At 57.0% G+C, this 27163-nt stretch overlaps 1 protein-coding gene across 2 annotated transcripts in view; it reads left to right on the forward strand.

Annotated features, from left to right (window-relative positions):
* BSN (bassoon presynaptic cytomatrix protein) overlaps positions 1 to 27163 on the forward strand; it is a 92764-nt gene that overhangs the window by 55119 nt on the left and 10482 nt on the right. The window contains exons 3-5 of one of the 2 annotated variants that reach the window (XM_019416824.2): positions 11382 to 12266; positions 19493 to 19939; positions 20340 to 26987. In XM_019416824.2, the coding sequence (XP_019272369.2) occupies positions 11382 to 12266; positions 19493 to 19939; positions 20340 to 26987 (7980 nt within the window). The remainder of the gene's footprint in view (positions 1 to 11381; positions 12267 to 19492; positions 19940 to 20339; positions 26988 to 27163) is intronic. The other variant, XM_019416823.2, reaches the window with a different exon arrangement.

Below are 27163 nucleotides of genomic sequence, written 5' to 3' on the forward strand. Positions count from 1 at the left end.
CAGCCTTCCAGTTGAGCTCTGGGAAGCTTCTCCTCTGGACTTTCATTCCAGTTAGCTGGGCCTGAGGTGGCAGAAAAGCTAGCCATCCCCAGAGAAACAACCTCAGGGTAGAGACCCAGGCTGGGAGCCAAGCATTCACAATGGGTGATGGTATCCTGCACTCACTGAGCAGTCACTGAAGGGGCATTTCCACGAGATTGGCCTCCTTTGTGCCCTGGGTCCACAGCCCCATCCTGGCTTTGTTCAGGATGCTTTGAGTTGCTGTGGGATGCTCAGCCAAAACCCTGAAGGCTCTTTTTGGGGACCTGGAGGCTGGGTGCCCCAGTGTACTAGTGCAACTGGGGCCATGCCTCTGAAATGAACTGAGTGGGCTTGTCAGCTTCCTCCCTCTCCTCTGGGGTAACCCATAGAAGTCTCTAGTTCCTCCTCCAGGGCTCTGCCCTTGGGCAGGATGGAGCATGGCCGGGCTATAGGCACAGGCATGGCCGCCTCTGGGATTATCAGCAGCAGGAGCCATTTGGACCTCGTGGGTGGGGGAGATGAGTGATAATAATTGTTCACAGGTCGGGGTCTATTTGTGACATGAGGTGCTGTGGGTGTGGGATGTGTGGTTTGCGAGAGGTAAGTGTGAGATTCCAAGGAAGGAGCTGCCGTTGTGGGGAGATGACTCAGTACGTTTGGAGTTGCTCCTGGAGTGTGGGGGCTTCCTTGAGGAGGCGTGCACACTCGTGATTATTACATCTGTGATTAGAAACAGGCCCATCCCTGAGCTGATCAGTTAGGTAAGTGTTTGCTCTTCAGTACTTAGAACAGTGTGATCCACACCAAAGAAACTCACCTGTGTGTTTGTGCCAGCACAAACCAGAAGCCAGAAGCCCTGGCCCCCCAGGAGTAAGGTTTGACAGGCAGGGGTGAGATGCTGCGGTGGCCCCTGTGTGGTGTTGCCCCTCTGGGTTTTAGCCTCCCTGAGATGCTCACTTGAGCTATAGGACCTGAAGGGCAGAGGTCAAGGGAGAGCCACATATGGGGCACTGGTCCTGGTGGGCACCCAGCCCTTGCCACACAACAGGCTCCCCCAAGCCCAGGACCTTGGGTAACGTGGGAAGGGAGCCAGCCTTTAATGTGCCAGGAAAAACAGCAGAGTGGGAGGACCTTGGCCACACTCGGTCCATCTGCCTCGTTGTGCCGGGAAGAAGCCGAGGCTCAGGGCCAGGAAGGAAGGGGCCTCAGACTTAACTGCAGATTCACAGTGTTTGGTGAAGAGCAGTCCTCTCAGCCAGGTGCTTCAAGCAAATCTGAGCCAGACAAATGCATTGGTTCTTTGCTGGGAGGCTTCTCAGGCCTTCAGCACCCTGAACGGCACCATGGAGCTCCAAGACAGAGCTGTAGCCAGCAGCCTTTCCCAGACTTGCTTTCTCAGAACATTAGGGGCCGCTGTTCCATGGCATCAGTTTGGGAAATGCTGACCTAGTCCATTCTCCAGGTTCTCGGAACCTGGTGGATGCCCTTTTCTGACAGGGTCTCCAAGCAGAACCTTTTCTTCTCCAGAGCTGGCTTTCGGTGGTGTTCCAGTCAAGGAGAAAGAGCCCTCAGCACATTTTCCTGAGAGGCTGGCAGAACGTAATTCTCGAGTCAGAGCGGTTGTCCATTGTCACTCTGCTGAAAGTAGATTCACCTTCCTGGTCCTTTTGCACAGAAAGAGAAAAACAGTTTGCAGGTTTTGTTCACGCACCTGCTGATCCGCCCTGGTCAGACCATACCTGTCCTGACACACCTCCTAACTTGATGTTTTGCCAGCCAAGAAGGCCGTTTCTGGGATTACCCTGGTGTCTGTGGGCTGGGCTCCTGCCTGGCCTGAGATGCTGGGCAGGGCCAGGGGCTGGTTCTGAAGTAGGGTGTGTCTAGGTGGCAGGGCGGTCAGGCAAAGCGACCTTTCCCAGGACACCCAGGTCCAGGACTCTCTTCTCAGCAGGGGCCCTGCTACGGTGCAAGAAGAGGTGGTGCTGGTTCCAGCACCAGATGCACTGCAGACACTGGCCACTGGGGGGCATACTGGGGACCTTGTCTGCAGGGTGGGGCTGTGTGTCTGAAACTGCTTAGTGCAGTGATGATGCTGCGGTGGCGGTGGCGGGGCTGAGGAGGCCTGGGTCCCACATTCTGGCTTGAAGCTCACCGAAGCCTCATCAGGGCATGTCAACATGCTCCTCAGCTTCCTGCTGGCAGAAGGAGGGATATAGCAGTTCTAGAGAGGGACAAGGGCCACGCAAGTGACATGGAGGGTTCCATGGCCTTTCTAAGACTGCTAATGAAGCTTCCCTTGGATCTTTGGAAAGAAATGTGACCATGGAAAATGGACCATTTTCATGTGTGGCAGAGGTAGAAAATCACTGACTCGTACCTCAAGTTGCAGTGCAGATTAGGAGTGTGACAGTTGTTGTGCTAAACAACAGCACAGTGTTCACGCTGCTCGGTGAGTGAGGGCAGGTGAGCAGAAAGGAGGAAAAAGATGGCCACTGGAACTCCGTGAATTTGTCTTTCCATCTCATGGCATCAGTTAGAATCTTGTTACTTTAGCTGAGTCTTGCAGAAGCAGCAGGCCAGTTCTGGAGATGAGAATCACAAACAGGTAGAACGGTCAACCCCATTTGGCCAGAATAATGGCTCAGATCTGGAGCCACTACTGTTCTGGTTGGTGGGCCTGGTCTTCTGTCAGTCCCCAGGCTTCCGGGTGGGTGCTTACTATTCTGCCCGGGCCCCAGTTGGTTAGCTCTCGAGGCTGTGATTCCTTTGAGAGAAGGATGCCTGCCCATGTACTTTGCTGGGCTTTGGAGGCCTGGAGCACATTGAGGCTGCATGGAAGTCAGGGAAGGAGCTCAGGGCACTCTCTGTTTATAGACAAGGAGACGAAGTCTTGGGAAGTCTTGGCTTATTCAGGGTCATTTTGGAGCAATAGACCTGGGGATCCAGAATCAGTGGCTAGGTCTCCAGTTTTCCCTCAGGGACTCTCAGCACCATTTTCCCTGTCCACAGTCCACTCTTCCTCCTCTTCCTGAGGAGAGTTCAGAACAAACAAGGCCATCTCAGCCACTCTTTGTGGTGCGGCCATTTCTTTCCGGAGTTTTGTGGTCCTGGAGCTCAGGGCAGGTGAATAATTTACCCTGTTTGAAATTGTGGCAAAAGACTGGGGGTTTCCTTGTGGGGTCTGAACATCTCTCACCACCCACGAGAGACCGTCCCTGTGAGGAGGAGCACTGATCAGGAGGCCAGAGGCATTAGGATGTAAGCCCATTCAGTACCAGTGATAGGGAAAAGACAGGAAGATTGTTCTCTTCTCTCCCTGGATGTGGGTCCTGAGAAAAGTACCTTAACTTCCCAAATGTCTGATTTCTCTAAAGGAGAGGCAGAGGGCCAGGGACCAGCCTCGGTGGCTTTGCTGATGCCTCATGCCAGCTCAGGCCTATTAGCCCACCTCTCTACTCTTCAATGACTTAATGTTCAGGCCTGCCACCCCTTTCTCCTGCAGGAGGGAGGCCCTTGTTGCACAAATCAGGCTCTATTCTGATAGGGGGGATGGGAGACAAGGCATGGTTGTGAGCCTCCTGGGTGGAATCTGGGAGGTGAGGTTTGGGTGGGCAGTGGGGGTGGGAGTGGGCTGCTAGAGAATACGAGTGATGGCCAGGGGCAGCCCAGCAGCACGTCCTGGCCTGGACTTCCTCCAGATGTGCATCTGGCCTCACCCGGGGAAGAGCGTCACAAGAGCACGTGCTGGTGCAGACGCAGGGCTGGCTGCATGCCTGTGCTTCCAGATCTGATTGGCAGAAGCGTCCCAGAGCACCAGCTACAGTGCAGCCGCAGCCTGCCCCTGGGAGGCCCACCCTCTGCCCCAGTGGGGAGCCATAGAGCTGCTACCCCATCTCTAGCCTTCCAGGTTCAGACAGCTCATCTGAGCTCATCTGCCTCCCATCTCCCTTGCCCTAGTCGGAATTGCTCAGAAGCCCCTCTGAAAAACTACAGAAGAATGATCACGGTCTTTCTTTGCCTGTCCTAAGGTCTAGACTTTGCCGAGACCAACCCAACGGTGTTTAATCCACTGTGCACTGGCCTCCCCCCTAACCTGCTCCATCAGCACTTACCCATGGGCTAAGTAAGGGCTTAGGCACTTACCCATGGTGGGCGGTGTGGAGAAGGGAGGGAGATGAAGCAATGGCCATAAGCCTTTCCTCTACTGCCTGCATCCCACTCCTTTCCGGCAAGGGCCGGAGCACCAGATGGCCCGGGGGAGGTGCTGTGAGTGCCGCACCGGATCCCTCCGCTGCAGCCACCAGGCTTGCCCCCTTCCCTCTGCTTCTCCATGGCCACACTGCCTCCTGGGCCGGTAGGGAATGAGGAGCAGGTGTTAGGAGGACATAGATCAGCAGTGGGCTGAGGAAAGGCAAAGTTGTCTCCCTCCTCCCTGGGCCTAGGAGGAGGTGGTGTCTGCACACATGCCCAGGCTTCCCTTCTCCACCGCTAAGCCAAATGGAAGTTGGTCTCCAGGGGGCAGGCCCTTTGGGAAACCTTTCTCCCACAGTACATCCAGTCCTTGAGCAGCTTGCCTTCCAGAAGCCAAACAGTCTTCAAGTCAATAGGGAAATACCTGCCAAGCTTCAGTCAGTCCTGGACAGCCAGCCCTGCTGCCAGTCCGTGCTCCCAGGAGGCAGGACTCTTGGCCTCCTTGCTGGGACCACTGCGGGGCAGAGGCCAGAGCCACTGGGTACATGCAGAAGAGACAGCTGTGTGGGAGTGGGAGCTGTTTCATAGCTGGAGCTGTCAGGCATGGCACTCCAACTTTTAGCTACAAAGGGGGCTGTACAGTTATCTAAGAATGAATGTGAAATTAATTCAGAGCAGAAACCTGAGATTTTATTCTCAAAACACCTGCTCCTATATGTGTGGGCAAAAGAAACAGAATGAGAAGAGAATTGAGTAAAAATTGAGAAAAAAAAGAGAAATAAATAAAGTGGGAACAGGGAGAAGGAACAGGGGGGAGAGACAGGAAAGGGAGGTGACAGAGAAAGCCAGAGGCAGGAAGAGGCAGGAGAGCTCAGTGAAGTAACCAGATGCTGGCTGGTCACCTTGGGCAGGTCTGCCTGTACCCATTGTCAGATGGTGACCCTTTCCCTTCTTCCCATCCTTTCCTTCCCCTGCAAATACTTTTGAGCCCTTATGTTAAGCCAGGAACTGTCCTTGACACTGGAGAATCAGGCAGAGCTGAAGTATGTTGCTCAGCCCTGTGGAGCCCGCAAGCCAGAGGGAGAGGCTGCCCTTCCACCAGTAACCACCCAAGCAAACACACAGTCATACCTGGGGGTAAGGTGTGCGGAGGACCAGGAGGGAGGCTGGGGTGTTTGATATGCTGCTGCACCAAGACTCTTGGGGGCTTCTACAAGGAGGAGACATTAGACTGGAGTTGGCCTAGGGACAGGTGGGGCCCAGGGAGGCCTGAGGGGAAGTGCGTGGGAACAAGCCAGGGCTGGGGTGGCTGGAGTGCCGTGAGCAGGCCCAAAGGGCAGGCAGATCCTGCTGGGGTCTCTAGATGGGCTTCCAAAGATTTTGAAAAGTGGCAGTGGGAAGGTCAGATGTGCATTTAAAAACACCTCTTTAGAAATAGATAACGGCGATGGTTGTACATTATAAATGTAATTAATGCCGTTGAATTGTACACTTAAAATGGTTAAATGGCCAGTTTTATGTTATATTTATTTTATCACAAAACTCTCAACAACAACACCCCACTCCTCTGACTGCTGGGTGGAGAAGAGCCCATGCCACCGGTGGGGCTGGATCCCCAGAGCAGGCTGGGGCTGGGGTGGTGGGAGTGAAGAACCTTGAAAGACTCCTGGTGGATTTCAGAAGCTAGACAGACAGATTTTGGAAATGTGTTGCACATGGGGGTTAGGGGATAGAGATGGAGAATTTTTCCATTTGGGCCACGTCAGGTTGGAGGTGCCTGTGAGCATCTAAGTGGGGTTCAGTAGGCTGACAAATCTAAGACCCTGGCATGCAGCAGACAAGTCAGGGCCAGAGAACTTTGAAATTCACAGGCATATTGACATCAGTATACTTCCCACTAAACACTTCAGTAAGCATATCATTAACTTGAGTTTAGTATGGGGGGATGGGGTTAGTTAAAATGTACATGTATTGTAATGTTTAGAGCCCAAGTGTACCATTCAGTGAGCTTTGACAAAAGCATGCAGCTGTGTCAGCCAAACCCCTCTATCAAGGTAGACGTCCTCATCACCCTAGAAAGTCCCTTCAGGCCCCATTCCTATCCATCCCCACCCTTCCTCCAGACACAACAGTTGTTCTGGTTTTTATCCACCATAAACAAGTTTTGCCTATTCTAGAGCCCCGTATGAATGGAATTGCACAGAATGTGCTCTTTTTTGCTCTTTTACTCAGCACAGCGTTTTTTGAGGGCCGTCTATGTGGCCAAGTCTTGAGAGGCCTGACCGAGCAGGAAAGGAGAGAACACAAGACAGTGGTGTGCACAGGAAAGGTGCGCAGACAGAGGAGGGCTCCGAAAAGCAAGAGACAATGGCACTGGAGTTCTGAGAGGCAAGGGCTGCACAGGAATGTGGGGGGTGGAGTGTGGTTGAAAGAGCGGAGCCCCCAAAGAGGCAGGTCTAGATCCTCAGTGTGGAGGAGGAAGCCTATTGTGTGGCTCCTCTTGACGACATTGGAAGCAGGGCAGCGGTTTGAGCCAGAAAGCAAGGGAGGGGGACAGGCAGGGAGAGGGACACGAGAAATTGAACAAGCCATTGTGGACAAAAGCCTCCTGGGGAGATGGAGTGAATTAGTTAACCGGGCAGATATGGGGGTCCAGGAGAAGTTAGACGCAAGTTAATTTACAGTGGAGCCCATCCACCTGGTGCCCATTTATCTGTTTGGGTGTAGGCCCGGGGGAAAAAAGGTATCTGGCTGGATCCAGTTCTGAAGCAGACATAGATTAAGAGAGCACAGACATTTAGCAGAGTGACTGCGTGACAGACCATAGATTCAGCTGGTCAGGAAGACACGTGAAGGCAGAGGGCCTGTGGAAGAACAGAAAGCAGAAGCTCGGGGCAAGTAAGTTCAAGTAAGGGAGCAGCTGAGAAAGGCTCTTCTTGGGATGAAAGTCCCTTCGGAGCCAGAACCCATAAGGCCCTGCTTTTCTGAATCCCCAGCAGGCTCCTGGCAGGGCAGGAAGCAGCTCCCTGAGGGAAGCCACTTTCCTGTAGCTTCTGCTTCCCCCACTTCCAAAGCAGCTCTTGGCCTGCACACCACACTGAGCCTCCCCATTCCTACTGCTGCTCGGGCCCCACTGGGCTGGGATGCACAGGTGTCCCGCCTCTGAGATGACAGGATGGGTTTCCTTGCTGGCAAGAAGGGTCAGCCTGACAAAAGCTAGTGTCTGACAGAGCCATCCACATCAGTGCAGCCCTGGGCAGTCCCCTTAGCTCACCTCTGGTTCTTGGGACGTGAGTTCTGTGGCGGATAGCCTGCTCATCTCCTGGCCATGTGCCAGGTCAGGCTCATGGAGGTACTGGACAGCATGACTCTAGGACAGGTTTCCCGTCACACTAGTAGAAGGCCATTCATTGTGATTCTGGTGGGCAGCTGGATTGGAGGCTGCCAAGAAGCCACAGACACCGAATACAGTTAGATGAGGAAGGCTCTCACTGCTCTGGTCCCAGGGCTGACGAGTCTGCCACAGGCCTGGCCATGTATGCCCAGCCTAGGTGGGCAAGTGAGCTGGGGTGCATGGCCATCTATCTCCCTGTCCAGTAGACAGCATCCATCCCCCTAACACAGGGATGAGGACCTTGGAGGAGGGAGGAAGAGGCTAAGGCTGAACCCCTCCGATCAAGCTCCTGATGATCAGTGGGGGAGGCAGAGGGAAGTCTTGCTGGGCTCAGAGTGCTCCCCTCCCAGTGTCCTCCCTGGGAGGCCTTTCTGCCTGGGCCTGAGTCTGGGTGGGGCTGGGAGAGGGCGTGGTCAAGGCTCCTTGCCATCTAGAAGAGGCTGGATAGAAATAGCTGTGCCCATCTGGGCGATGAGTCACTGAGGGGCGTTTTAGCTGTTTCTTGGAGAGGTTCTATTTTAGGTGAATGCCTGTGACAGCCTGGGTGACGGAGGCTGGGTAAGGGAAGGTTCTGGTGGTGAGTGCAGGAGTTTTAGCACATGCCCTTATTCAACCCTGTCCAGAACCTGAAGGAGGGTCACTCTGAAGTCCCAGGATAAGGAGTTTTACATTCCAGACTCCTCTTGTCACAAGTCCCACCTCAGGGCATGCTATACCTGTGCAAGCGCACAGTGGAAATGGAGCCTGGGGTGTGCACTGGGCACCCACCCCAGGAAGTGGGTCTGTGACAGCTGCCCTGGGCCAGGGCCTGGGGCTCCCCTCAGAAGGCTAATCCCCTCCGGGGGTCCATCTGAGGGTGAGCAGAAATAGCCTGCCCCTTGGAGCTCCCATTTTGATGGGAAGTGAGCCCTCCCCACCCAAGAGTAACTTTCTAAAGTGTCTTTGGACTGAGTCCCAGAGACCCAAATTGTTTCCTCTGAGGGTCTCTCTGTCCAAAAGTAGACAAAGCTGCCTTGCGTCTTCAAAAATACGTAGGGTGAGTTGACACTTCCCATCTCGGGGGGATGGCTTCACACCCCAGTGCTGTGGCATCACTGTTCTTAGGGTTTCTGGAACTGGGCTTGGCCTTTGAGGGCTCTGCCAGTGTTTTGCAGAGGGGACTTCTAAACCCATGACTTGACCTGCATGAGGTTGAGTGGCCTTTGGAAGAGGCAGGAATGCAGAAGGCACCAGACTCCAGGCCATAGCTCAGGAACCGGGCTGGGCTGGCAGGGCTGGTCTCACCCACAACACCACTTCCTGGCTGGGTAACCACAAGAGTATGTGGTTAAGTTATATCAGACCTTGATTTTCTCTACTGTGAAAACTAAATGACAATGTGAACTGTGAACATGCCCTGTGTGGTCCTGGGCACAAGGGGGTGCTCACCAAAGTGCGGTGTTCCCCACTCCTTGGATGCTGCTTTTGGCCTGCTAGGCAAGACAGCCAAACCCAAGCTCTCCAGCTGGCAAGTCAGCTAAAGCAGCAGCTGCACAGCCCTGTGGCCTCAAGGAAGAGAGCAGGACTGGAGGTACTCCTAAGGGTGGACAGAAAGGGCTTTTTGCCTCAGGAACTGGATTGGACCTTTCCCTGGTGACTGGGCCACCATGGTGCTTTCAAAGGCTCTGGCTACAAGCATAGATGGAGCAGCCTTGGCCTGCAGCCTCAGCTCTGGTTGGAGAGGAGGAGCCTCTTCACTGGGGCACCAAATCTCCAGTCTCATGGCTTTTGCTTTGTGGGAACTGTGCCCCTGCCCCCTGTTAATAGGTTGTTGGGATTAATCCCACAAGAAGTCTCTCTGGAATGAGCCCTGTTCTGTACTACACACTGTGCACAGTCCTGAGAACACCTCAACCAGAACTCACAAGCTAGGTGGGGAGAAAGGAGACACCCAAGGAAACAAATTGGTAGATACTTCGGGAAAGAATAAGCACTGTGAAGAAGATGAAGTGGGTGATTCGATACAGAGTGCCTGGTGGGGGAGGCATATGTTAGATTGTGTGGCCAGAGAGGGCTCTGATGGGGAGATCTGAGGCCTATATAGCTAGCTGGTCTAGGGGCAGAGAAAATTGTGAGGGCCGAGGCCCTGGTTACAGAAGTGAGCTTAGGGGACTACTTGGCAGAACAGGAGGCCCAGAATCTCTGGGGTAAGACCACTAAGGGGGGATGGCAAGGAAGGAGGCCAGAGAGAGGAATGCGCTGGAGTAGATTGTGGGATATTATGGGCCCTGGTGAGTTCCCATGGCACACATGATGGGAATCCACTAAGGGATTTGAGCCTGTAATTGATAGGCTCTGGTTTGTATGTAGATTTTTTGAGAGAAAAATATTGGCTCATGCACCTGGAAGTCCAAGGGCAGACTTAAGGTATAGCTGAATCCAGGGAATTAAATGAACTCATCAGATCTGCTCCTGTCTCCTTACCTTGGTCTGCTTCTGACTGTCTATTGATGTTATCCTTAGCATCTCGCTGCATATGGGGAGAGAGGGCTGCTGGCCACTCTAAGGCTACTTTTCTCTATGAGTAATCCCAAAGGAAAAAAGCCCCTCTTTCTTCTATTGTTCATTTACCAAGGGCTCTGATCAGCCCTGTTTGCAAGGTCACATACCTGTCCCTGCGCCCCTTGCTGAAACCAGTGATTGGCCCAACCTGAGTCATGCACTCACTTTATTCAGGGAAGGGGTTGATGCAGAGAGAAACTACGTGTCCATCACATAAATAGCAGCACACGATTTTTTGTTTTGGAGGCACAGATTATCCCATTTTCTTAAAAAATGTGTCTTGCTTAAGGAAAAAAACTTTTTCATTCTACTTACATCATCACTTACATTGCATTATTTTGCTCTCAAGATTGTTCATGTATATCTTGTGTCCTCAGCTAGATTCTCAGCTCCTCCAGGACAGGGAGGAAATTAAAAAAAAACAAAAACCAAAACGTTTATTTCTGAAGAGAGAGAGAGAGAGAGAGAGAGAGAGAGAGAGAGAGAGCAAGCATGAGCCGGGGAGGGGCAGAGAGAGAGGGAGACACAGAATCCGAAGTAGGTTCCAGGCTCTGAGCTGTCAGTGCAGAGCCTGACGTGGGGCTCAAACTCATGAGCTATGAGATCATGGCCTGAGCTGAAGTTGGACATTTAACCGACTGAGCCACCCAGGTGCCCTGGTTTCTTTTCTTTTCTATGCCTCCCTCTCCCTCCTGTTACTTTTCACTTATTTATTCATTCTGCAAGTTTTTAATTGAATATCTATTGCATACCAGGCACTGTACTAAGGCCATCCTTTTCTTCCTGGTTTAAAAGATCACTCTGGCTGCTGTGTGGAAATGGCCCAAAACAGGCAGCAGGGGAAAGAGAGTGACCAATTGGAGGCTTTTGGGGTCATTGGTGAGGCAGGGCATGGAGATGGAATAATGTACACAGATCAGAGGTACAGCCAGTGGGTGGTGGGGAAGACTCTTGAGCAGGAGGGTCTGGCAGGCAACAGATTGGTGGTTTGGGGGTGGGGAGTGTGTGTGACTCCCCCTGTTCTGCTCCAGGCAGCTGGCAGCTCCCAGAGGTCAGGGCAGGTGCCATCAGCCCCTTCGGCTTTGCCTCCTGGCAGCCCAGAAACACCTGAGTGGTGCTTGCTGCTCCTGCCTATGCTTGGAGCTGGCCCTGGCTACTGGGGGGCCTGCAGCGACCTGAGCTATGGGCACTGTCAGTCCCGACCACCCCGATGACCATGATACTTCCTCCTCAGGTGAAGGAGTGGCTCTGTCTGAACTGCCAGATGCAGAGGGCTCTGGGGATGGACATGACCACTGCGCCTCGCTCCAAGAGCCAGCAGCAACTGCACTCCCCGGCCCTGTCTCCTGCCCAGTCCCCAGCCAAACAGCCCCTGGGGAAGCCGGAGCAAGAGAGATCGCAGGGCCCAGGGGCACCACAGCCAGGCCTCCGCCAGGCTGAGACAGCCAGGGCCACCTCAGTGCCGGGGTCTGCCCAAGCAGCTGCCCCTCCAGAGGTGGGGAGGGCGTCTCCTCAGCCTCCTCTCCCCATCAAGCCTTCCACAGCGGATCCCAGGCCACCTGCAGGAGAGGCCCTGGCCAAAAGTGCCACCACAGTGCCCTCTGGGCCTGGTGCTGCTGAGCAGACCCAGGAGGGCCTCACTGGGAAGCTCTTTGGCCTTGGAGCATCACTGCTGACCCAGGCGAGTACCCTCATGTCTGTGCAGCCCGAGGCTGAGCCCCAGGGCCAAGTGGCTCCCAGCAAAGGGCCACCTAAGATTGTCTTCAGTGATGCCAGCAAGGAGGCTGGCCCAAGACCCCCAGGCTCAGGACCTGGGCCTGGGCCAGCACCTGGAGCCAAAACTGAGCCTGGAGCCAGACCAGGTCCTGGATCGGGGCCTGGAGCCCTGGCAAGAACTGGGGGAACAACCAGTCCAAAACATGGCAGAGTGGAACACCAGGCAGCGACCAAGGCTACTGCCAAGCCAAAGACCGCGCCGAAGGAAAGGGCCACTTGCCCACTGTGCCAAGCTGAGCTCAACGTGGGCAGCAAGGGCCCAGCCAACTATAACACCTGCACCACCTGCAAGCTCCAGGTGTGCAACCTGTGTGGCTTCAACCCAACGCCCCACCTGGTAGAGGTAAGAGAGCTGGACCAAGACCTGGAGTAATGGGGGGCCTGGGAGGCATGGGAGCCAGAAAGGGCTACAGAGAGCCAGGTCTTCAGCACTTGTGGGGCCCCTACACAGGTACAGAGGGGCTGTACTCCCTTTTCTATCCCTGCCCCAGGCTTGTTGTTCTCCTCAGAAAACTAACTGGCACAGCGGATGGGGTAATGGTGCCCGCTGCCTCTGGCTGGCTAACCGGTGCCCTGAGGCCAGTCCTAGAGGTAGCTAAGCTCAGAGCACCCTCTGAGTGAACTGGCCTCCTCATTCCCATCTATCCTGGGCATGGCCTCGATGGAAGATGCCAACCTCCCCTGCTCAGGTGGGAGGAACCTGAGGTCCCACCCTGCCCTCCGTCTATGACCCACACAGGGGGTTGAAGGGCTGTTAGGCACAGGGCTGTGCCCCATTGCCCCAGGCTCCAGCCAGGTGGTATCCTCCCTCCATCCCCTCTTCTGAGGTCATGGGTATTGACATCTACTTGTCAGAGCTAGTCTTTGGGCCACATATTTTCCTTTGGCTGGGCCTGGTTCTTCCTGGGGCTGCATGTGGGGATGCTCAGGGATGTTCTTTTTACCCCTAGGGAAGTTTGAGAGAGTTCTGGGGTTAGGGCCTATCTCTCTGCATCCTTGCTCCAGGGAAGGGTTCTGGGCGCTGTGCAGAGCTGGATAGAAAAGAATAGGAGGCCCAGTGTTCTCTCAAAGCTTGGAGCCCACCTGGCAGGCTCAGAAGATACAGAGGTACCTGGGCAGAGTTGGATGAGCCTGGGCCTGGAGGCTGCTTCTGCTCCTCCCCTTACTCACTCTGCCCTGCCCACAGGGCCATCCATGTGAACCCTACCTTGGCTGCCTTGGGCATAGCTGGTGTGTCCTATTCCCTCAAATGCCCTTAGGGTCAAGATGAATGATTGGCTCATCTTGACAGACAGATACACCCCCAGCTATGTCACATCAGGAGATGATCAAGCCAAAGCCCTTCCTCCTGGACACAGGCAGCCACCTGAGTCCTTGGGGATTCTAGGCAGAGCCATGCACGGTCAGTGGTGGGGCAGGGAGTCTCTGGCACCTTGTTCTGATTTGCTTTGAGTCAGGCCTCCACTGGAGCAGCCCACTATGGTAAAGAAGACTGCTTTGGCTGTCACAGGCCATATTTTCCAACATGCAGAAAGAGGCAGCTCTAAGCAAGAAAAGTGACCTCCTCACATGATGCCCATGTGGCCCTCGAGGCCCCATACTGCCACCTATCTCCTTAGATCCAAGGGCTCACTGGAGGACAGTTGGCCTGGCTGACTAAGGTGGGGAGGGGCCACCAAGGGGCCACCAGAGAGCCAGAGGAGCTCCAGTCCTGAGACTACCAGGCACACACTGGCTGTCAGTTGAGTGGGGCACCCTGATCCTGAGGGACTGTGAGCCCTGTTGGACTACTGAGCTGGTGCAGCCTGGGGGACCCTTGTCCCTGAGAGACCTCCTGGCCCACATTTCCTCACTCAGCAAGACATGCACAGAGAGAAGGGGAAAACTGTCTCAGTTCAAGAGTGTAAATGTTCCTGACAACTCCTTCCAGCAGCCCCTGGGCCAGGCCAGAGGAAGTGCTGATTCTGCCCTAACATGTGTCAGTCACATGCTGACTCTTGGATGAGCATCTGGATTCTGATCCAAGCCTCTCCTTAGCCATTTGGTTGTCACCTTCCTGGGTTCCAGAGCTTCTGCTTCTTGATAGCCAACATTGCCCCCTGCCCTACCCCCTCCATGTCCTGCTGTCTCCATGTCCTGCCCCACTGCCACTTCCTTGGCCAACTTCTTGATAGCCAACATTGCCCCCATGCCCTACCTCCTCCATGTCCTGCTGTCTCCATGTCCTGCCCCACTGCCACTTCCTTGGCCAGAACCACCCTTGTCACCACAGGATCTGATGGGTTCCAATGGGCCTGACAGCAAACTTCTGGGTGTTTAGCTCCTCCCCACCCCGGGGCCTCTTGCTCCTAATAGCAGTCAGAGGGTAGCCCAGCTTCTCCAACTCCTTTCTCCTTATGGCTCTACTTATTAATGCAGCTGTCCCCAGAGGGGTCCTGGGGAATGTGTGAGTAGACAGCCATGATGCCCCCCTCCTGTGGTTCCTGGTACCACCGTTGCTTTTCTTCACTGTAACCAGGCCATGGACCGTCTTTGATCTCACCTCAGCAAATGGCTACTTGACATTTGGAGCAATTGTGTGCTTCCCTATGACCTACTTTGTGTGAGAGACCTACTGTCTCTCCCACACCTTGCTAACTGAGGCCAGCCCGCCAGGCTCAGGATGACTGTGTGTCTCTGTGTACAATGTGAGCCAGAGGGACCCTGTCTGCATGTAGGCCAGGGGCTTGAGGGAGGGATGGACCAGGGCAGTCCCACTGCCACCTCCCCACAGGCCTATTAGACCTGCTGTGACTCCACCTAAGATGAGAGTCAACTGTCTGGGCTGTTAGGTTGGGGATTTTCCTCAACATCTTGGAGCTATAAAACCTTTTACCTTCTTCCTAGACAGGGAGTCCAGAGCATACAATGAAGGAAGCAGTAAAACTAGATCCCTTTTTGCTTTGAAATTCCCTCTGAAAAAATAACCGTAGTGCTATTTAGTGAGTCATTTCATAATTAAGAGTTGTTGATTCCAAATTTTTTTACCTATTTATCTTTTGAAGGATAATAGTACCCTCTGGCTTCATTTTTAATTGGCTTTCAGTTCAAAATAGAGTTTGTGAAGAAATTAGTGGAATTGGAAATGTTACAGTAACACCACCAGTTTCTGATCTTATTAGAATTGCCAAAATACCAGCCATATCCTTGAGAAGTTGGGCCTCCCTGGGGAAAGGGCCCGGCACCTGTGATATGCGGGGCTGGGCTGGGCTTATTTGGGGAAGGGGTTGCATCGGGGGCACCAAGTGAGAGGCCAGCAGCTGCCTCTGGCAATAGTGGTCTCAGGAAGCCCTGTCTCCTCCGTGTGGAATGGGGGTGATAGCACTCCCTCTTAGGTTTCTGGGAGAACTAGTTGAGATGCCATACTTCAGATACTTATGCAAGGTCCAACACACAGCCAGATTGGAACTAGCATGTCCTAACAGGGAGTCTCTATGCAGGGAAGAAAGAGTCTCCTCTGGCCCCCAACTATCTGAGTATGAATCAATCCTGTGGCCAGTGTTAAGACCCTGGTCTCATGAAGGATGCCCCATGGGGAATGGACACATTTGGTACTGGAGTGTGAGGAGAGCACAGCCCAGCCAGAAAGAAATATGTTGGGGATATCAGAGAGGATTCCTCTTATTGGAGGCAGAGGCCCAAAAAGGAGAAGCTTAAGGATGTCCAGGGACAGGATGGGGCAGGGTCATAGCATCAGGAGAACGGCAGCACCAGTGACAGCCATGCCTATAGTCCAGGGTCTGGCCATGCCCATTGGGCCCTTTATGTCCAGGCATCCTTTCTCTGAATTTCTCATCTACTGCCCCTGGTCTTGCAGTGAGGCTGGGGGTATGTTGGGCCCAGCAGCTGGCCATGGGCTGTTGGTCAGGCTGGTGTCACGTGATCAGACTGACACAGGCCAGCTCCACATACACAGAGATTGTGTTCTGCAGGGTCATTCAGACAATGGCAGGCAGTGCAAGAAGGATGCCCAACATGCATTGCAGCCTCACTGGGCAACCTTGGCCCTTGAGGCACAGTAGCCAGTGATCCTGGAAGGCAGCAGGGCTCATCCACCCGTGGAGTACTCCACCAACTCACTTCCCCTTCTTCACCTTGACCCCATCTCCCACCATTAGGTGGTGCTTACCCTGGGGCATTCCTAGCTGCCCCCAGAAAGGAACTGGACAGAGGGAGGCAAGGCAGAAGTGGTCATCAAGTGTCCCACTGTCCATTCCTAAGTCCCAGACCATCCCCTGCCCACTTGCCAAGGGGTCAGGCAAAGGGGAAGAGAAAGTAGCAGCTCCCTGGGGCTGGCTGGGGGCGGGGTTGGGAGAGTACAAGAAAGGGTGTACAGGTAAATGAATGAATGAGGGAATAAACATGAATGAGTGAATGAAAGAACAAGGGGAAAAATGGAATGAATGAGCAGGGGGCGGGGTGAGGGAGGGCATGCTGTCAGGGAGCAGAGATGAGAACTGAGTGAATAAAAGGGCGCCTGGGTGGCTCAGTCAGTTAAGCCAGCTTAGATCATGATCTCATGGTTGGTGGGTTTGAACCCTGCATCAGACTCTGTGCTGACAGCTCAGAGCCTGGAGATTGCTTCAGATTCTGTGACTCCCTCTCTTTCTCTGCCCCTCTCCTGCTAGTGCTCTGTCTCCCTCTCTTAAGAAGAAATTTTTTAAAAAATTAAAAAAAAAAAAAAGAACTGAGTGAATAAAGAAATCAGGACCTGTGCTCCAGCCCTCAGGCATAGAACCTCCTCATGGCCAGCCTCCTACCCCATCCCCATTCTCCAGAAACTTAGGTCTGTGCCAAGTCTCCTCAGACTCCACCCGAACAGGCCCCAGTGCCCCGCACCCTTCTCCCCGCTCCCAGAGAGCTGGCAAAGGGCCTCCAGCAGCCAGGTCCAGTGTTTATTTTTAGCCCTTACCTCACATGCCTCCCCCTGCCTGCCTTCCCTCCCTCCCTGGCCGCCTGTTATAGCAGAGCCAGGAGCAAGAGGCCCAACTGGGCAGCCCGTTCTGCAGCCTGGCTGTCTCTATGAATAAGCGTGGGAAGGAACAAAACCCTGTGGAGCATGTGACCACAGGTGACATGCTCTGCTGAGGGCTGGGCCTCTGGGCTCAGGTAAGCAGGCTGCCACACAGGCTGGCTTTGAACACTTGGCATTAGGTCTGCCTCCTCCACCCAGAGCATCTTTCCAAGGTGCCCTTGCTTCACTGGGACTGTTGCTTCTGGGGTGGGGTCTGCAGGCCAGAGGCAGGGGTCAGAGGTTTGCCAAGCCCCTAAGGTGAGCCAGGGCAGGTGATCTGACCTCGAGAGGCCTAAGCTGGAATGGCTGTGTGCAGGGCCCCAAAGTGGAGCCAGAACAGTGTTGCCATAGGCCAGCCCCCGGTCTGGGCCCAGATCCTAACCCTATCATGCTGATCCTGGAGGGCTTTTCTCATTTCCAGAACTCTCTTGGCCTCTGCCTACACCCCTCTTATGTCTCCAGGGTCTTTTTGTCATGTCATAGTCCTCTTTGAGGTGGGGGGATTTCCACTGTGTCTCTAGGTGATGTTAGAGGCATTGTAGGCTCTGGGCTCAGGCTGAGCATCTGTGCTCTTCCGTGCCCCATCTCAGGGCTTGAGCTCAGCCTGCCTAGCATTCTCCCCAGGCACCTCTAGGAGTGACTAAGCCAAGTGAGCCCAAGACCCAACAAGTAGCCAGCACCCATTGCTTCATAGGGGTTTGTGTCAGGAATGCATAGAGGACCAGATAAGGTCAAAGGGAGTTAGTCGTGGTGCTAGGGCCAGGGAACAGGGTGAGTAGATGTAGGACCTCTGAAGGGTCACCCTCCATAGCTGGGCCCCTCTGCTTAGGGGCTGTGTGTAGGATTGGGCCTCAGGGCAGAGTCAGAGCTCCAGTCTCAGCAATCTCAAGGCTCTGAGTAACAAGCCTGTGGATCGGGCCTATCCTTAACACACACCAAGGGCCTGCCACCTGCCTGGTCTGGCCTCTGCTGGCGCCCAGGGCAGAGATGTGGTATGTAGCCCTGCGGGCAGGAAACCAGGGCAGAATCATTGATATGGCATCTGCCATGGTGGCCTGAGGATACCAGGCTGAGGGCAGGCACTCTGGGGGTACAGTGGGAGTACAGATCCAAGGATCTGCCATATGTGCTAGGGTCTGACATGGGCACAGGGCAGTGTGTGAAGTAAGGGCGCTGAGGCTGCCAGCCCACTTTAGGCTGGCGAGGGCCACAGGCTACCTCCTTGCCCTGTCTTCTGGCTCTGTGATCCTGTGGTTCTGGGTTTTGTGGTTCTCCTAATGGCCCATCCTAGTGGCCAAGCTGCTAGTGGGAGTCTGAGTGTCTGGGCACCTGAGAGGACTAGCAGCAGGAAGGTCAGAGTACCAAGGCTCTTCCCCCTCCTCCAGGGTGAGAGCAGACATAAGTGTGTGGTTATCCTCTTTTCCGCCTCACTCTGTAGGCCAGGGTGGGGCTTCCAGTCTTGCCAAGGAAGAGCCCTGACTCTGGAGGAAGTTCCTGGGAGACACGCCCCTGTCAGCCTCTGACCTGCTGCAGGAATCACCCATGCAGGGCCTGGGATGTTCAGACCTCATTCCTGTGCAGACAGCTGGAGCTGGGGAAGTAGACTTGGTTTCTGGTGTTCTAGGAACTTTGCCACTGATATCCACGTCATACTTGGATGACCAGTTTGGGGCTGTGGTCTCCAGGAAGGCTACATGCCAGCCCCTGTGTCTGTCTTAATCATGGCTGTGTCTCCAGTCCCCAGCACTGAACCTGACAGAGGGGATTACCCTGAGAGTAGTGGACTGACGGTTGAGTGTTTGTTCCCCACCCAGATCTGGAGGAAGCAGGACCCTTGGTCTAAGTGCCGGCACACACAGTCCCCATCGGAACAGTCCAGAGCCCTGGGGGCAGGAGGAGGCTTCCACCTGAGGGTCTTTGCTGGCCTTGGACAAGGTGACTTGGGCTGGGGGGTATAAGCAGAGGGGACTGCTTGGCCCCATCCTCCCAGCAGGGCTTCTTTCAGATGCCTCCCCTGGCCCCAGGAGCCTGTGGCCTCCCAGCGCAGCCCTTACTTGGGAAGAGTGTGGGGAGGATGGTGTCTGAGGCCTGAGGGCTAGGAGGCCAGGGAGGAGCTGGGCACCTAGGAGGCGCTCCCTGTCTGAGGCTACTCCTGGTTTGCATGGGCTCTGGACTGATGGACTCCACACCAATTCCCCCTCTTCTCCAGACTCATGTGCTACCTGTAGCCTCCCCTCCCCTGCAGGTCTCCTCCTTTTCTTGCCAGGTGAAAAAGCTCTCTACAGGGTAAAGAAGAGATCCTTCTTTTTGGTTTATCATTTGAACTCTGAAGGATGGGGAAGTCTGTCATTTGAGGGCAACAAATCTATTAGTCATTTTCTCCTTGTGCCTTTGGGGTCATGCTTTAGAAAACTTTGTCCTGCTTACAGTTACAGAAATAGTCATAGAAATACTCTTTGAGTACTTCAGTGTCTTTGTGATTTTCATTAACCCCCTCCCCTCCCATTTCCTTACAGAAAACCGAGTGGCTCTGTCTGAACTGCCAAACTAAGCGGCTACTAGAGGGCAGCCTGGGAGAGCCGACGCCCCTGCCGCTGCCCACCTCACAGCAGCCCCCCTCGGGGGCCCCTCTCCGTGCAGCTGGAGCAGCCCCTCTGAAGCAGAAAGGGCCACAGGGGCTGGGCCAGCCATCGGGCCCCCTGCCTGCCAAGGCCAGTCCCCTGCCCACCAAGGCCAGCCCCCAGGCCAAGCCCCTCAAGGCTTCTGAACCTAGCAGGACCCTGAGCAGTGCCCAGGAAAAGAAGACAGGAATCCCAGCTAAAGCCGAGCCTGGGCCGAAACCACCTCCAGAGACTACCCTGCCCCCTGGGACTCCTAAAGCAAAGACGGGGACCCGGAGGACTGAACCTGCCACGCCTGTCGTCAAGGCTGTTCCAGAAGCCCCCAAGGGTGGGGAGGCAGAGGTCAGTCCCATTCGCTTCCCAGGGACCTTAGCTCTCAGGTGGGATGGTCTAGAGAAGGGCTTGGTTCCTGGAGCAGGTCCCTTGGGGCCACAGAGGTGGTAAGGGATGCCTGGATGAGACCCTAGTGGGCCTGGAGCCTATGAGTTATAGGCTGGTCCTATGTCTGGCACTTGGTTGAATGCTTGGGTGGATTTTGCTACCATTAGATCTAATAAAGCTTCTCTTTGAGAATCTAGGGCTGCTTGGGGTTTTTAAGGCCAGAGAAATGGAAGGTGGTGGGCCCTCCCCTGGGAGGTGGAGGACCCCTTCCTCAGGGCCCTGGGATTGACAGAGAGGGATGGGCTTCTCCAGTGAGCTGTCTGCCATGGGGAGTCAGTGTCTGCTTCTCACCCTGCTGCAGGAGCTGGCAGGCAAGCCTTATTCTCAGGACCTGTCTCGGAGCCCACAGAGCCTCAGTGACACAGGCTATTCGTCCGACGGCATCTCCAGCTCCCAGAGCGAGATCACAGGCGTTGTACAGCAGGAGGTAGAGCAGCTGGACAGCGCAGGGGTGACAGGGCCTCGCCCGCCCAGCCCCTCCGAGCTCCACAAGGTGGGGAGCAGCCTGCGGCCTTCGCTGGAGGCCCAGGGCCCAGCCCCCAGGGGCGAGCAGAGCAAGCCACCCAGGAGCAGTGGTGAGGAGCAGAAACGGAGGCCCCACTCCTTGTCCATCATGCCTGAGGCCTATGACTCCGATGAGGAACTGGAGGATATCTTGGAGGAGGAGGAAGACTCTCTGGAGTGGGGGCGCCAGAGGGAGCAGCAGGACACAGCCGAGTCATCAGATGACTTTGGCAGCCAGTTGAGGCACGACTACGTGGAGGACAGCAGTGAGGGTGGCCTGTCCCCTCTCCCACCCCAGCCCCCAGCCCGGGCAGCAGAACTGACCGACGAGGAGTTCATGCGACGACAGATACTGGAGATGAGCGCCGAAGAAGACAACCTGGAAGAGGATGACGTTGCCTCCTCTGGGCATGGCCTGGCCAAACATGGCACCCAGAAGGGTGGCCCCAGGCCCCGGCCTGAGCCCAGCCAAGACCCAGCGGTGCTGCCCAAGAGACGTCTGCCGCATAACGCCACCACAGGCTACGAGGAGCTGCTCTCTGAGGGAGGCCCAGCCGAGGCCAGCGATGGCACTGGGGCCCTACAGGGGGGGCTCCGCCGCTTCAAGACCATTGAGCTTAATAGCACGGGCAGCTATGGCCATGAGCTGGACCTGGGCCAAGGTCCCGACCCCAGCCTGGAGCGGGAGCCGGAGCTGGAAATGGAGAGCCTGACAGGCTCGCCAGAGGACCGCTCCCGTGGGGAGCACTCCTCCACACTGCCTGCCTCCACACCCAGCTACACTTCGGGCACCTCTCCCACCTCCCTGTCCTCCCTGGAGGAGGACAGCGATAGCAGCCCCAGCCGCCGGCAGCGACTAGAAGAAGCAAAGCAGCAGCGCAAGGCTCGGCACCGCTCACATGGGCCCCTGCTGCCCACCATCGAGGACTCCTCGGAGGAGGAGGAGCTGCGGGAGGAGGAGGAGCTGCTACGGGAGCAGGAGAAGATGCGGGAGGTGGAACAGCAGCGTATCCGCAGCACGGCCCGCAAGACACGGCGAGACAAGGAAGAACTGCGGGCCCAGCGGCGGCGCGAACGCTCCAAGACCCCCCCGAGCAACCTGTCCCCCATCGAGGATGCCTCCCCGACTGAGGAGCTGAGGCAGGCAGCTGAGATGGAGGAGCTCCATCGCTCCTCCTGCTCCGAGTACTCGCCCTCCCCTTCCCTTGACTCAGAGGCTGAAGCCCTGGATGGCGGCCCCACCCGGCTCTACAAGTCAGGCAGTGAGTACAACCTGCCCACCTTCATGTCCCTCTACTCGCCAACTGAGACGCCCTCAGGCAGCTCCACCACTCCCAGCTCCAGCCGGCCGCTCAAGAGCGCAGAGGAGGCCTATGAGGAGATGATGCGCAAGGCCGAGCTGCTCCAGCGGCAACAGGGCCAGGTGGCAGGTGGCCCCTCTCAGCCCACTGGTACCCGGAGCCAGGGTGCCTTTGAGTACCAGGACACCCCCGACCAGGACTATGGCAGGGCTGCACAGCCTGTCCCTGAGGGCACACCGGCCAGCCTGGGGACAGCCGTGTATGAGGAGATCCTTCAGACATCACAGAGCATTGCCCGCATGCGGCAGGCCTCCTCCCGGGACTTGGCCTTTGCGGAGGACAAGAAAAAGGAGAAGCAGTTTCTGAATGCCGACAGTGCGTACATGGACCCAATGAAGCAAAATGGCGGCCCACTCACCCCTGGTACCAGTCCCACCCAGCTGGCTGCCCCTGTGTCCTTCTCCACCTCCACCTCCTCAGATAGCAGTGGTGGCCGAGTCATTCCTGATGTCCGTGTTACTCAGCATTTTGCAAAGGAGCCTCAGGACCCCCTCAAGCTTCACAGCTCTCCTGCCTCCCCCAGCTCTGCCTCCAAGGAGGTAGGCATATCCTTTTCCCAGGGCCCTGGCACCCCAGCCACCACAGCCGTGGCTCCTTGTCCAGTCAGCCTGTCACGAGGTTATATGACTCCAACCTCCCCAGCAGGCTCTGAGCGCAGCCCTTCACCGTCTGCTGTAGGCCACAGCTATGGACAGACCCCAGCCACTGCGAACTACGGGTCCCAAACTGAGGAGATACCCCAGGCCCTCAGTGGCGCTACTGCCAGTGGACGGGCTGCCAGAGACAAGCCCCTGAGTGTGAGTGATGGCGAGAGCGGCCCCCACAAGGCCTCCCGGGGGTATTCCTACTTCGCAGGCTCCAGCCCACCTCTCTCTCCATCTTCTCCTTCAGAGAGTCCCACATTCTCCCCTGGCAAGCTGGGCCCAAGGGCCACAGCCGAGTTCTCTACACAGACGCCAAGCCCGACCCCTGCCTCGGACATGCCTCGGAGCCCTGGTGCCCTGACCCCAACACCCATGGTGGCTCAGGGCACACAAACGCCACACCGGCCCAGCACACCTCGCCTGGTGTGGCAGCAGCCCTCTCAGGAGGCCCCTTTCATGGTCATCACTCTGGCATCAGATGCCTCCAGCCAGACCAGGATGGTACATGCCAGTGCCTCCACCTCCCCAGTGTGTTCGCCCACTGACACCCAGCCCACCACCCACAGCTATAGCCAGACAACACCTCCGAGTATGTCCCAGCTGCCCCCAGAGCCACCTGGGCCACCTGGCTTCCCGCGGGCACCCAGTGCTGGCGCGGATGGGCCCTTGGCAGTCTATGGCTGGGGCGCCCTCCCTGCTGAGAACATCTCCCTGTGCCGGATCTCCTCTGTCCCTGGAACGTCTAGGGTGGAGCCAGGCCCTAGGCCTCCAGGCAGTGCCGTGGTAGACCTTCGCACAGCTGTCAAGCCTACTCCTATCATCCTTACTGACCAGGGCATGGACCTGACCTCTCTTGCCGTGGAAGCGAGGAAGTACGGCCTTGCCCTGGATCCAATCCCAGGACGGCAGTCGACTGCTGTGCAGCCTTTGGTCATCAACCTCAATGCCCAGGAGCAGACCCATGCCTTCCTCAGCACCGCCACCACCGTGAGCATCACCATGGCCTCATCTGTGCTCATGGCTCAGCAAAAGCAGCCTGTGGTCTATGGAGACCCCTTCCAGAGCCGGCTTGACTTTGGCCAGGGTGCGGGTAGCCCTGTGTGCCTGGCCCAGGTCAAGCAGGTAGAGCAGGCCGTCCAGACAGCCCCATACCGAGGCGGGCCCCGTGGAAGACCTAGGGAGGCCAAGTTTGCCAGGTATAACCTGCCCAACCAGGTAGCACCTCTGGCCAGAAGGGACGTTTTAATCACTCAGATGGGCAGTGCCCAGAGTGTTGGCCTCAAATCGGGCCCAGTGGCAGAGCCTGGTGCCGAACCCCACCGGGCTGCCCCTGCAGAGCTGCGGTCACATGCTGCTCCAGGTGCCAGGAAGCCACACACAGTGGTGGTGCAGATGGGAGAGGGCACAGCAGGCACTGTGACCACACTGCTCCCAGAGGAACCTGCAGGTGCCCTGGACCTCACTGGGATGAGGCCTGAGAGCCAGATGGCATGCTGTGACATGGTCTACAAGTTCCCCTTTGGCAGTAGCTGCACAGGCACCTTCCACCCCACCCCCAGTGCTCCTGAGAAGAGTGTGTCAGACGTTGCCCTACCTGGCCAGAGCAGCGGCCCCTTCTACAGTCCCCGGGACCCTGAGCCTCCTGAACCCCCCACCTACCGGGCACAGGGGGTAGTGGGGCCTGGGCCCCACGAGGAGCAGAGGCCCTACCCACAGGGCCTCCATGGCAGGCTATACTCCTCCATGTCTGACACCAATTTGGCAGAGGCTAGCCTCAACTACCATGCCCACAGGATTGGGCAGCTCTTCCAGGGCCCTGGACGAGACTCAGCTGTGGATCTCAGCTCGCTGAAGCATTCCTACAGCCTGGGCTTTGTGGATGGACGCTACCTTGGGCAGGGCTTGCAGTATGGCTCGTACACAGACCTGCGTCATCCCACAGACGTTTTGACTCACCCACTTCCCATGAGGCGCTACAGTTCAGTGTCAAACATCTACTCAGACCACAGGTATGGCCCACGGGGAGATGCAGCTGGCTTCCAGGAGGCCAGTCTGGCCCAGTACAGTGCCACCACTGCCCGTGAGATCAGCCGCATGTGTGCTGCCCTCAACTCCATGGACCAGTATGGAGGGCGGCATGGCAGTGGTGGTGGTGGCCCAGACCTCATGCAGTATCAGCCCCAGCCCGGGCCTGGGCTCAGCGCTCCCCAGGGTCTGGCTCCCCTCAGACCTGGCCTCCTTGGGAACCCCACCTTCCCAGAGGGCCACCCAAGTCCTGGGAACCTGGCCCAGTACAGGCCTACGGTAGGCCAGGGAACAGCAGTCAGACAGCTGCTGCCATCCACAGCCACTGTGCGTGCAGCTGACGGCATGATCTACTCGACTATCAACACTCCAATTGCTGCAACACTGCCCATAACCACCCAGCCCGCCTCAGTACTGCGGCCCATGGTGCGCCGTGGCATGTACAGGCCTTACGTGTCGGGTGGGGTCACAGCTGTGCCGCTCACCAGCCTGACACGCATGCCCGTGATTGCCCCCCGGATACCTCTTGGGCCCACAGGGCTGTACCGATATCCTGCACCAAGTAGATTCCCCGCTGCTTCCAGCATTCCACCTGCTGAGGGTCCTGTGTACCTGGGGAAACCTGCTGCTGCTAAGGCCCCAGGGGCTGGGGGCCCACCAAGGCCAGAGCTGCCAACAGGGGCAGTTCGGGAAGAGCCTCTTTCCACAGCCACCCCTGCTGCCGCCAAAGAGGCTGTAACAGCCCCACCCCCAGCCCCAGCCCCTCTGGCCAGCCAGAAGCCGCAGGTAGATGCTGCTCCCGGGGGCGGCAGCGGGGCCCTCAGCCGGCCAGGGCTGGAGAAGGAGGAAGCTGCGCAGGAGGAGCGACAGCGGAAACAGCAGGAGCAGCTGCTGCAGCTGGAGAGGGAGCGGGTGGAGTTGGAGAAGCTGCGGCAACTGCGGCTGCAGGAGGAGCTGGAGCGGGAGCGGGTGGAGCTGCAGCGGCACCGTGAGGAAGAGCAGCTCCTGGTGCAGCGGGAGCTGCAGGAGCTGCAGACCATTAAGCATCATGTGCTGCAGCAGCAACAGGAGGAACGGCAGGCCCAGTTCGCCCTGCAGAGGGAGCAGCTGGCACAGCAGCGTCTGCAGCTGGAGCAGATCCAGCAGCTGCAGCAGCAGCTGCAGCAGCAGCTAGAGGAACAGAAGCAGCGGCAGAAGACCCCCTTCCCCGTGGCCTGCGAGGCACCTGGCCGAGGGCCTCCCCCAGCTGCCACGGAGCTGGCTCAGAATGGCCAGTACTGGCCACCCCTGACCCACACAGCCTTCATCGCCGTGGCAGGGCCGGAGGGGCCTGGGCAGCCTCGGGAGCCCGGGCTGCATCGGGGCCTCCCCAGCTCTGCCTCGGACATGTCACTGCAGACAGAGGAGCCGTGGGAGGCAGGCCGCAGCGGCCTCAAGAAGCGGCACTCTATGCCTCGCCTGCGGGACGCCTGCGAGCCAGAGTCGGGGCCCGAGCCCTGCGCGGTCAGGAGGATTGCAGACAGCAGCGTGCAGACAGACGAGGAGGATGGGGAGGGCCGCTACCTCCTGAGCCGGCGGCGCCGGGTACGGCGGAGTGCGGACTGCAGCGTGCAGACTGATGACGAGGACAGTGCCGAGTGGGAGCAGCCGGTGCGCCGCCGCCGGTCCCGGCTTTCCCGCCACTCGGATTCCGGCTCCGACAGCAAGCATGATGCTGCCGCCTCATCGTCCCCTGCAACCGCTGCTGCGAGGGCCACGAGCAGCGTGGGCATCCAGACCATCAGTGACTGCTCTGTGCAGACGGAGCCTGACCAGCTGCCCAGAGTCTCTCCAGCCATCCACATCACAGCCGCTACCGACCCCAAGGTGGAGATCGTCAGGTACATCTCGGCGCCAGAGAAGACTGGACGCGGGGAGAGCCTGGCCTGCCAGACGGAGCCCGAGGGGCAGGCCCAGGGTGTGGTTGGGCCGCAGCTTGTAGGGCCAACTGCCATCAGCCCCTACCTGCCTGGCATCCAGATCGTCACCCCAGGGCCCCTCGGCAGATTCGAAAAAAAGAAGCCAGATCCCCTGGAGATTGGATACCAGGCCCAGCTGCCCCCGGAGTCCCTGTCACAGCTCGTGAGCCGCCAGCCTCCCAAGTCCCCCCAGGTCCTCTACTCACCGGTCTCACCCCTGTCCCCACACCGGCTCCTGGACACCTCCTTTGCTTCCAGTGAGAGGCTGAACAAGGCTCACGTGAGTCCCCAGAAGCACTTCACGGCTGACAGCGCTCTCCGCCAGCAGACGCTGCCTCGCCCCATGAAGACCCTGCAGCGGTCCTTGTCTGACCCTAAGCCCCTCAGCCCCACCGCCGAGGAGTCTACCAAAGAGAGGTTCTCCCTCTACCAGCACCAGGGGGGACTGGGTAGCCAGGTATGGGCACAGGGGCTGGTCCAGGGTGGGACAGGGGTCTCTGTCTAGCCTGGGGGCCCCACAGGGAGGGGTTTCTCCTGGGGTGGGGGTGGAGTCACCTCCAGCTCCAGAGGCCCAGAGGAAGGAGTTGAGGATGAGGACTGGATCTTCCTTGATGCACACCTGGTGAAGCCAGC

Source organism: Panthera pardus, unplaced genomic scaffold, assembly GCF_024362965.1.
Source record: "Panthera pardus isolate Hobbes unplaced genomic scaffold, ASM2436296v1 HiC_scaffold_8, whole genome shotgun sequence".
NCBI classification, from domain to species: Eukaryota; Metazoa; Chordata; class Mammalia; order Carnivora; family Felidae; genus Panthera; species Panthera pardus.